Source organism: Drosophila tropicalis, unplaced genomic scaffold (genome assembly GCF_018151085.1).
Source record: "Drosophila tropicalis isolate 14030-0801.00 unplaced genomic scaffold, ASM1815108v1 contig_158, whole genome shotgun sequence".
NCBI lineage: Eukaryota > Metazoa > Arthropoda > Insecta > Diptera > Drosophilidae > Drosophila > Drosophila tropicalis.
In genome coordinates, this window is record NW_027172602.1 from 770,702 (window position 1) to 782,878 (window position 12,177).

Consider the following 12,177-nt stretch of genomic DNA (forward strand, 5'->3'; position numbering starts at 1 on the left):
AAAGACAGCAAGTGTCTTATTAAATTTAAAATGAAATTTAAACTTGATCTTGTGCAAAAACTTGTAATAGAATAAAACACAACCAGAAAGAGATGATGAGAAAAAATGCGACAGCATCAGACAAAGTGGCAAGAGAAAGAGAGACGGAGACAGAGTGAGATGAAGAGGTTTCCGCTTCTGTCTGCCAGCAAATTGCCCTTCCTGATACTACCCAGACGGTCAGGACAAAGTTGTTGGTTGCGTTTGTCTAGCGTCAGTCAAAAGCTTAAGCAAAGGCATTGGCAGTACTTAGAAATTGGTCGCCTCAAAGATATTTAAATATAAATCTTAAATAACAAGCAATAAATGCTAGCTGTTCCCAGTCCCAGTCCCAGGACACAGTACTCAGTAGTCAGGACTCTTTTTTAGTCTCTCCACTTGCATTTACATGGACTAGGGTCTTGGTCTGGGTTGTAGTTCAGGCTTTTGGCTTGGCCAAAAGTTTTAATCAAAATGTGCGACACACACACACACACACACACATACACACATATACATATACACACAGTCTGCTAGTTGAATGCACTTGAACTTTGTAAAAGGAGAAAGCCAAAGCTAAACTACATAAGGTCCAACCAAGCGAAAGCCGTTGAAAATGCATTAAATTTTATTCACGAATCGGATCCTTCTATATATATATATGTAGGTATATATATAAAATACGTTAAACGATGACAAAGATGACTAACGAAAAGCAAACGTTAAGCGTTTTCGTTCACTCAATTTCGAAAATCACTATCGATATGTTAATTTGAAGGATGAATAGAAACTGATTTCAACCAAACCAAAACTAAAGAAAAGACGAAAAAACCATTGAAATGAAGTATCCAAAGTGAATATAAAAAGTTAAAAAAAAAACGTGCTCGAAAGTTAAGCAAAATACTTGAGAAAACAATCAAAATGAAGTTAATAAACTATGAAAACAAAAAAATTAGATGCTATTTAAGTAATTGAAAGCAAAACATCTCAAGCATAGTAAATTGCACTTAATCATTTTAGTAGAAGTATAATTTTATTGGTATTTGATTTTCTTTTTCAACATTTTGTGTTAAAAAATGTTTATAGGATTCCATTGGCATTGGAATTAAGGTCTCGAGGCATATCATTTAACATTTTTCTGTCATTATGAGTCAGGTTTTTCTTTGGCTGGATTACTAAGCGTATACGTAATACATTAGCTCAATTCAAGATGTCTTTTGGCACTTCAGCCTCTTGATGAATATTTTTCACATATAAATCATAAAACAATTCAATGACGTTTTAAAATTCAAATTATTTTGATTATTTTTTTATATTGTTGATTGAAATTCCAATTTTATGGATTACTTTAGATGAAATGAGAAACATTTTATCATCTTTTTAATAAATCTCTAATCTATAGTTTAATCAATTTTTCACCTTTGCCACTCATCTCTTTAATGGCTAATCCATCTTTGTATAAATGCTCAATGTCTGACATTTAACATTTTAGCCTTGGTTCAATTTGATCGATAGCCTGTCTTGGATTCTTTTGCCCCCCTCCCTCCTACTTGCCACCTTGCTGCCATTTCTCTTACCAAAATTTTGTCTGGCATACTAATTTAGTGACTGGCCCCACCTGAAGCAAAACCCAAAATCCAAATACTATATAGTTTTCTACCTTGGCTACACACACTTAACTTGACTTTGCTTTCGCAGCCAACAAAATGTGGTCTCCTTCTTTTCCTCTATGTGTGTGTGTGTGTGTGTGTTTGTGTGTGAATTTGGTAAAATTTGCATAAATAAAATTGGTATAATAAAATGTAAACATTTTCCTAAGCAAATTGTTGGCACACACATACACCCAGAGGGAGTGAGAGTTGTGAGAAGTCGAAGCGAAGTGAAAAGGGAGTGAGAAGGCAGTTGGAAAGTAATGTGTAACTTCTGTTAGTCCTTTGCATTGGGGATGAGCTAACAAATATTTGTTGAGTCAACATCAAATTCTGCCATTGAGAGCGAGAAAAGGTATTATATAAATATTTATATAAGTATGTATGGCATGTACATACAACATATGTATGAATGTATGTGTGCATACATTTCCTTGTGTATGTGTATATGTATATCGAAATATGACTTTGAATGATAAAGAAGATTATACATAAGCATAATAATTAATATGTGGGTACATATATATAGCACTTACTGCATTGCGCCTCATCCGATTTGTCCTCACAGTCGTCGATCATGTCACAACGATGATGCGGTGGGATGCAGTACGTCTTATTGAAGACATATTGGCCGCAGTTCAATTGGGGCGAATCGCATTCAGGCGGGGCTGTAAAACAAAAGCAAATGAATGAAAACAAAAACATGATTGAAATTGAAACTAAGATTCATTGCTAAAGCGTTTGAAGTGATTGTAATGCTTTACTCTGGTTTAAGATCTTAACTTTTTTATGCATTTTTCTTGAACTTTTTCAACTTCTTAGTCTTTACTTTTTCTTTTAATGCCAAGCATTTAAATTACTCTAATGTTAGTAAATTACATTTCTTTTTTTAAATTCTGAGATCAGTTTGTCTGACTTAATTGAAAATCAGGTCTTTGAACAGTTGTGAAACAGCAAATACATAGGATGTCTACAATAATTTACTTTTTCAATAAGGCGAAGTCACATGGACTGTTTTTCAATTAAACTTATTTTGTATTCTTTATGTCCAATTTCAATTAATGCTGTCATACACCCATCTACATACATATACATACATATATACACATATACTTACGACACGATTGCATCTCATCCTCGCCATCATCGCAATCCTTTTGGTAATTGCATACCCAATGCGATTTTATGCATTTGCCATTGTTGCAGCGAAACTCTTCATTCAGACATGGCACATTTAAGGCGGCTATTGAGCTGCTGCTGCTGCTGATGCCACCAGATTCGCCCAGAAGTACACCTAAAAAAGTTTTCAAAGATATAAAAAGAAAGCAAATAAATTAATATGTAGAATGCAACAGACAAGTGGAGAATAAAAGACTGGGGATTGCAAAATAGCAATTAAATTTAGTTTACTTCGATTTTATTCCCTTTGAGCTTAATCACATTTCTATACCGAATCCAATTCCGATTCGCATTCCCATTCTCATTTATTATAGCTTAAAGTTTACTCTTTTAGTATTCTTGAATTCAGTTGCATAACCCATTGGCATGGCAGTGTATGCAAGCAAAACATCCATTGTCCTGGCCAACACAAAAGATATAGCAACAAAATAGTCAGCGAGACGCAAAATAAACCCACAGTTGGTGAGTCGGTACACACAAAAGTTAATGCCAAATGGTTGAAAAGTCGACTAACAGATGCCCTGGCAAAACAGTTATATTAAAAATGGAGCATGCAATGTTGCGGGGATATCCAAGAGTAGGGCCCCCTATAGATACCCTTCTCATAACCCTGCATCATCAAATAACGAAACCATAAAGAAAAAAAAAAAAAAAAAAACACATATACACCGAACAACATGGCAAACCCTTAACACCAACAACCCCCACACCAACCGCCCCTTAAAACCAGCCCTCTGTCAGAGTCAATGGGCGTTGCCAGTGACATTGGAAGTCCCATGCCTTACATATTGCTATTATTATTACGACTGCTGCCTGGCTGCCAGGCAGACTGACTGCCTGACTGCCTGGTTGGCTGACTGTGTTGTGGATATTTTTCGAGTTGCTGTAAGATTTAAACAGACATCGTCCTTGTCTTGTCGTTTGGCTGGCATTTAAAGTTCTAGGTAAAAACAAAAATAAAGTAAAACTTTTCGTGGCTCTGCGCTCCACACACAAAATCTCGGCAGAAAACTTCTTTTTAAGCACGTTGTTTGCAAGCAAGCCCAGTTTCAGTCCCAGTCCCAGTCGAAGTCGAAGGACCAGGACAACTTGCAGGCCCAATTCTGGTTCACACTCTTCCTTCCTTCGTTTTGTGGCTGTTTGGGGAACGTGCCCGAAAGGAGCAACAGCATCGGCAGACAACGGCGGCATTTTGGCAGGCATTAATTTCTCCCGTGTGCCACATAACATTCGCTCGCACATTTTTTGTTTTGTTTCTCTCTCATTTTGTCTGCTGTGGCTTGATCTTCTTGTTGTTAGGACGTGTTTATGAAGTCGCTTCTTGGATTGCAATGGCACGTATGTTTTGTATGTATGTACATATAAGTATGTATAGTACATACTAACATTAGTACATCATACATACATATATGTATGTCTCGCCTTGGGTCCTTTGCCAAGTGTTGACAAACAAATTAAGCCGCAATTGTTTAGCACTTTGATAAAATGAAAGATTCACAAGGATGTGTCAGCCATGTATATATGTTAATAAGTACAATACTCAGTAGGTATAACTGCGAGTACGACCGCTTTACTGATTAGCGGTTCGAGTTGTACGTTTATTCAACCTGACCTATTCATTAATCAAACGGTTGTCCGAGTCAGAAAATAGGCATAGTTCAGTCTTGATAGGAAATCAAAACCATTTTCTGGTAATAAGTTGCTAGTTGAATAAAAAAAAGCTATTCGTTAAGATGTCCTAATTGCTACTCGTTGATTGTGACTTGCCGATTGCCGCTTCTTAGATGCAACAAATTATATATAAGCCAACTAGTCTCTCTTATAGACAATATGTATGTACATTTGCTTGATGGGCGTTTTGTGTCAAAAACATAATGCGATTTTCTATAAGGTATGCTCCACCTGCATACAAAGCATCCACAAAGTGACTTCAGTTGCATCTACCACATTTAATTCATTGAATGCAAATAAGGTGCAAATGTGAACATTGGGCGAGGTGTAGTTGAACAGTTTTAAAACTATCTTTTGTCTTTTAAGTCTAAATGAAATTAATTACTTATAATTTACACATGTTCAGACCCATTTTTTAAGTATCCTAATAACAATTTATGTAAAATTTGAATTCATTTGCAATTACTTCTTGACTAGCTCTCGTTTGGAGGTCCGCTTCATTCATTGGCCATGCTGATGGGAATGCATTAACCTTTGTTCGGGTATCGTCACTATCATCATGATCATCATCATCATCATGTTCATCGTCATCGTCATCCTCATTGTCGCCCACGTCAGCGCTAAAAATAATAGGCCGCTTGTGTGCATACAAATGAGTCCCAGGACACGGAGACCTACGTACTATGTACACATGTATGTATGTGTGTTTGTGCATATAAGCACAAATATATGTACTTATAAATATGTATATGCATATACTGATGAAGTGGAAAGAGAGAGAGAGGGTGACGAAAAGGGAGTGGTACTGGGCGAAAGGTCGAGTGAGTGTCTGGACCTGAGCATGCAATTAGGACACTGCCCGATTGCACCTTTTGTACTTCCGCATTTCCTTTTGGCTCCTTTGCTTGAATGTTGCACTTTTAGTTACATTTTTGTAGCGAAATTATTTTTCATAATGAACCAAAAACTCAATATCATTAAAATAAAGCAACAAAATAAATAAACAAACGCCAAAAAACAAAAAGCAATCGCAATTTTATTCGCATAATTAGCAGAGTTGCGACATCTTTTTGCCTTTAGGCATTTATTTATTTATTTAACTTACTTTTTATATCAACAGTTTATTTGTTGTTATGTCTGTTGTGTGTGTGTGCCTTTGTATGCGTGTGTGTGTGTGTGTGTGTGAGTGTGCATATTAATTTTTATTTGCACAATTCCTTTTCCTCTTTTAAGTTTGCTTTTTATTTTTGTTTTTTTGGTGTTAAGTGTTTTTGTTGTCCATCTCCTGCCTCTTTCTCTGCCTCTTGCCGTTTCTTCTTTTATTCTCTTTATAAATATGTTATTTATTTTCAGTTATTTACGTGCGAGGTGAGTTTAAAAATTGGTAACTGAATATTTTATTGAAAACTTTTCTAAACATAAAAGATAAGATAAGGAGCTATTCTCCTGTTAGGACTTCATTTCATTTCACAATTTCCGTTATATTCGCAAAGATCTTTTTACGTATCCTTGCTGGAATCGTAAAGCTCTACCTAGAGAGAACAATTCGCCATCCTCTTCAATGTTTTGATCTCTACACAAGTAAAAAGAGGCTCAACACGATTGAGTTACCTTTCGATGAGAGATGGCCAACAAAATGGCTACTCAATACTTTCCCAAGTTAAATTTGATAAACAATTTTATCAACATTCGTTCGACAACACCTCGCATTTATGTAGATTTACATATATATATAAATGTGATCCATTTTATTAGTCAAATACTTTCCGACTTTTTTATGCAATTTCTTTGCATGAGTAATTTATCAGTTTTAATGACAATAACAATAACAAATGTTAAAGTGTGTGTCACATGAATTAGTATTATTAATTTATTTATAAGTCTCTACCGGAATTTACATTTTATATATTTTAATACGCCGACACACATAATTGTTGAATATATTTAAGCAGATTTATTTATCAATCATCAGTTAAGCAGTGCATGATAAAAAAGAAATTCGCTTTGATTTAGATTCGAGATTCCAAAAAAAATATAAACAATTAAAATCGGTGTAATATTTTAATGTACATAACTTTTTTCCTTAAAGGAAAAGTTTTGCCTTATCTACTTTTCTTTACGACATTTTCCGTTTTCTCAATTTCTTATTTTCTTGAGAAATAAGTTGTATGAAATATGATTTTATAAATGAAATGAAAAGATGTTCATATATATGTAGGTACATATGTATATATTTCTCACATTCAGGATAAAGGAATTGCTGCAGCACAAACGTGATTCGATAGCCCAAAATACTGCAGAACAATTTGCAGGACATTAGGTCCTTGGTTCTAGGCTTCATCATTTTAACATTACTCTCTTGAGGAAAAGCGTTTTTTGTTTCATTTCTTTTGAATTTCTTTTTCATATGCTTACACACACACTCACACACACATGTGAGCAAACTTCATTTCCGCCAATTCGCCATCATTCAAACCATAAAAAAAAAACGAAAACCAACGGCCATAAACGGGAGAGTCCGAATACTCGAGTTTTTGAAATCTGTTGTCTGCCAGTTATTGGCTCTATCTCTCTCTCTCTCACTCACTAACATTTGTGTCTGTCTCTATCGAATTTGAGACTAGAGATGGATAGACTTCAGTTTATGCCACGCCTCTCATGTTCACGTTTCGCCCCCCCATCAATAAATAATAAATTGCCTATAAAAACTGATAAATTCATTGATGAATCTCGAAGAGAAGCGCCATAACGCGCTCTTCTCTTATCCTTGCCCCACTTTTCCCACTCTCCCCACGATATCGCCATGAGTAATGGAAATTCATGAGGGCAAAAAAAGTATGGGCCGTTTGCCAGCCATAGAGAGATTTCAGAATGGAGACAGCGACACAACGAGAGAGTGAGAGAGAGATTTGAATGCGGCTTGCATTTGTGCACTATCTCCCCCTTGTTCCTCCATTTCACTCGCTACTCATATCTCTTTCTCTCTCTCTCTCTCTCTCTATTCCTCTCTGGACATTGACAGTATCTGGTGATTTTATGGTAGTTATTTGAAGACCTCCATCTATTCATGGCATACTTAGAGTCTGCCACTATTGATATACATACATTCATATGGTAGCAGTAGTTGTCTGCCTTCATTTCTTTTCCTTCTTTCTCGCTCGAGCTTTTCTTTCGTTCTATAGTTTTTTTTTTTTTTTTTTTTTGTTGGCCAAAAAGGAAAGTCATTTTTTGCAGCTACAAACATTGATTTATGTTTTGTGCAATATTTGCAACATAAGCTGCTTTGCCCATTCCCCACTATGGTATCCCCTGCCACTTCCCCCATCCCCTTTGCTTGCCCATATCTTGGTTACGTTTTATTGGCTTGCAAAAGATATATGACAAATTTCGTACTCTTATCACCCTCTGCCCGTCTTTGGCTCCCATCCTCCGTCTGCTTTTCCATTTCGCATTTTCTGTGGTGTCGGCCTTATGGCTGAGTAAAGCTCAAGAGCATATTTAACTTGCTAAGTGTGGCCAGATAAAAGCGAATGTTGGTAGCAAAGATGTTGGAAAGAGAATTTGTACGAGTATTTGCATTTTGTCATCTTCTATTACTCCCTTCCGTGCTCGGCTCCACTCCACTCATAATCAGTTGTATGAGACACAGATGACCCTTTCGAACAGAGACATTTTTAATAATTTGGTAATTTGTTTTTGAACCACTTGAACTTGACTTCACTTCTTTATTAGAAAATGTTAAGTAAGTTGCTGCAGTTAAGTTTTATTATTGAAATCCAACTAACAATAAGATGTAGACCAAGGAAAATGGCTATAAGTCATGATAGAGGGCACAGCCAATTCGGTTTGAAAAGAAAGAGGGAGAACTAAAGAGTTAAAAGCTAAAATAATTCCATTTACTATACAGTTCAGTTCAACTGGACTTTAGATATATATGTACTTCAACTTTGATAGATCCCTCAACTAATGCCGATTAGTCATTTCGTTTCGAATACCTGCCTAGAAACACCAAGTTACTCTTTCGTTTTGGCTACACTTACTTATTTCCCCTTTTACTTTTGTTTTTATTAGGTGCCAAGGAGCCATTCATCTATTTTTTGATTTTGCTCCTGCCACAAAAATAAGGAAGACAAGAAAATCGCAGACAAACATTATTTCCTGCCTTGTACCTCCCCCCCTCCCCCATCTTTTGCTCTGTCCATCTGTCTGTCCTGCTCGTTTTCCCGGAGTTTTTCTTTTCACTCGAGGGGAATTCTCTTTTCTTTTCTGTTTTTTTTTTAATGTAATTTTAAGTGACGTTGCCCAAGTTGAAACGTGACAAAATTACAAATATTTTGTAAGCTTTTAAAACCGTTGATACTCTGTTGTCGGCACGACAACAACAACAACAACAACAATAATGACAAACCATAACATTGGCCATAACAATAAAAACAAATAGAAAATACAACAACAACAACAGCAACAACAAGAGAAATAACTACAAAATAATACTTAATAATGTGCATTTTTAATGTTGCTGTTGTCCTTTTGATGGGGCCTTAGAGTTCCGGTATACACCTACCCTATACATACGTACACATTCATATGTATGTACACACGTCCTTTAGATTAAAGGAAAGGATATAACTTCTGTGATAATGTTGGTAAATCTTCTACGAGAAGTTTTACTTTATTTCTAGAACAAGAAACTTGTCATTTTGTTAAGGGTAACTCGTGGTCGGTTTTCTGATTTTATTTGGCACATTTTTTCGTTTGCCACTTTTGAAAGTCGGCATCAAAAGACTTGATAAAATAGTTTCTCTGCTGTTGTTATGGCATCAAAACAATTTCAAGAACCTTTTATATATACAAGTATGTATATACATACATATATTTTTTCCTTGAACAAAAGTTAAAGCTTTAACACACACACACATGTATATATTTGGCTTAAGACTGTGCTCACCGCTTTAACAGGATCTGTTAGGTGAAGAAAAGTCGAGACATTGCATAGTGAGAGCCTTTAAGCTATTAGACCAACTATTTGTATTAGGGTATCTAATTTTTTTTGTAAAAATGATCAAGATGGTCAGATTTGATATCTGTTTGCTTAGATGTAATAGAACGTGATCATCACCAAAAGTTACAAAACTCGCCCTGTTTAATAAACCTTTATGATTTATAATGGACATTCGTTCAAAGTTTTTCGATTTTCCTGCATATTTGTAGTTGGCTAAAACAATTCCCTATATTATGAAGATTATAATACAATTGATGTTGTATAGAATAGTGAATAGTGTAAAAGAAAACAACACTGAACGAAAAGAATGTGACACAAGAAGAAATTTTACTCAACGAATTTGAATATGCCCTTTCAACTTGTTAGCACTTGCAAATATCTTAGGTAGAGCAAAAATCTAATGTCAAGGTGTAATCCTGTCTAAAAGTAAGTTTCAATTCATTTGTAAGACTGTACACTCTGAACATTCATATATACTTAAGGGCAGGGGAATTAAAGTATAATTATGAACTTTCATCGCCTAGATAAAACTTTATTAAACTTTATTTAATGTCAAGACATGGGTACTTTAATTTTTTACAAATTAATGCAACCGCAAAAGGTAACTTGAGGCTTAGGTAGAAGCTGCTGGGTCCTTTTTTTTTTTGGGATGGTGGATGTGGCGGGGGTTGGGGTCATGAATGGGCGTTTCGAAGGCAAAGTTACCGTCTGCGGTTTGCCTTTTATTTAAATGCCAAGCGAGAGCGTTTCAAATATTTGCTCAAATAGAGAATGCACTCACTAATTAGATGCATAATTAGACAGGAAGCAAGGTGGCAGGTTCAGTGTTGTCTGCAGAGCAAAATGATGCCAGGGAAGAGCGGTTGTGTAGGTAGCGAGGGGGTGGGGGAAAAGAGGTAACTTATCTGAGTTAAAGACATTGTACGTATATAAATTGACTACGTCAAGTTGTTTGCGGCATGCCACTTTAATACATGCAACATAATATGTCTTCAATCTTCCTTCACTTTAAGCTATGTCACATGTCAATTTATCAATTTATAATGTATCGGTTTAAGCCAAGAGAGTCAATGGGTACAAATCGATAAATTAATAAAATTACTTAATTAAATCCCGTTAGGTTTTAATTGCAAAATAAGAGAAATGAAATTTGAAATAAAGTTGATGAATGAAATTTTCTTTTAAAGTTTTCTCATACTAAAGTCCACAAAACTATCTGAACATTATATAATTGCTCCTTTATTTTAGCATTTAAAATGTATACTAAATGTTTGAAGCTATCTTTAAATTATAAATTATATATAGCTTTGTTTTACAGGTGTTCTTGCCAATACATTATTGATATCAATGTCTTTAAAGCGATTTCATTGTATTGCTGATGTCATTCGAAATTGTTATTGCCCGTCTATTGAAATATGTAGGGAAACTAGAGTCGAGCGGTGTCCCGTTGTCCAATTGTCCGCCCCAAAACGCAAAAAACTTTCAGCTGCCATCGACTGCATCAACTCTCCTGTTGTTCCCTGTTGACTCATTCTCTCTCCCTCCCCCTCTAGCTTGTAAAGGACCACAGGAAAAAAAATAAAGGGGAAAGATGGAGCACGTGCAAAGTGCACGTAGTCGGAAACAAATGACATTGTCAGCGCTTGCCTTGGCAGGAGCAACAGAAGCAGAAGAACTAGTTGGTACAAGAAGGCCAAATCCCAGCTAAGCATTTCCGGCTCCTCTTTTCACATGTGCCTCGTGTGTGTGTGTGTGACAAGGCCATTAGCCCTCTCGTCGGCGGCCAAAACCGCACAAAAGTTGAAACACACACACACACACTCACACACACAGTAAAAGCGCCTTGTATCTGCCATTTTATGACAGTCTTTTGTTGTCTAGTCTCTCCAAGACGACAACGCAGACGACAACAGCGAAAGAAATAGACGAAGACCAAGACGACGTCCCTTTCCTTGTCAGCTTTTCTCCATTTCCTTTACTTTGAGTTTATGTGGACTAGCATTTTGGGCGGTTATTATTAAACTTTTGCTTCCCCACCGAATTGCGGATAAATCAAATGCCAAATAATTGGTTGCTTTCTTGGCTGACTGCCCTGGCTGCAGTATACAGAGTTTTTGGTCTCCGCGCATCAATTAGTATTGGCCAAATGATGGAATTGACCCTACACTGAGCCGAAAAGTCTATTTACATATGATTTGCTTAAGCCTATGAATATTGGATAAAGATCTAACTGATCCTTAGTATTTGCAGACAATTAAAGTTTATATTAAGTGAAAAATTCGAAATTCGATACTAAATATAGTTATATATAGTTATTTTATAGACTCCTAAAGGTGACTTTTGTTTAAAATCAATTTAAAGGTATTTCAAATTTGTTTGCAGTGTAATTTTTTTGGTCTCAGTGTAACATTTGTCGCATTAATTTGAATTTGAAGCGCGTTCAAAATGAAATCACGCACAAGTCGCAACTAAGCGAGGGAGAGAGGGGGTGTTGGTGTGGAGAAAAAGGGCGCATTGTATAAATGTGGGGGCGTGGCATTGTTTATGCCAGCAGACGGCGCGAAATTAGCATTAGGCCAACGGCTTCAAACAAATTTTGCTTCTGCTTTTTCCCTCATTTTTTGTTTTCCTTTTTTGTTGGTCCTTTTGTGTGACGGC

General features: G+C 36.0%; 1 protein-coding gene across 1 annotated transcript in view; it reads right to left on the minus strand.

Annotated features, from left to right (window-relative positions):
- mgl (megalin) overlaps positions 1 to 12,177 on the minus strand; it is a 145,506-nt gene that overhangs the window by 20,811 nt on the left and 112,518 nt on the right. Inside the window, 2 exon segments of the mRNA XM_068300171.1 lie at positions 2,204 to 2,335; positions 2,785 to 2,961. Coding sequence (XP_068156272.1) covers positions 2,204 to 2,335; positions 2,785 to 2,961 — 309 coding nt within the window.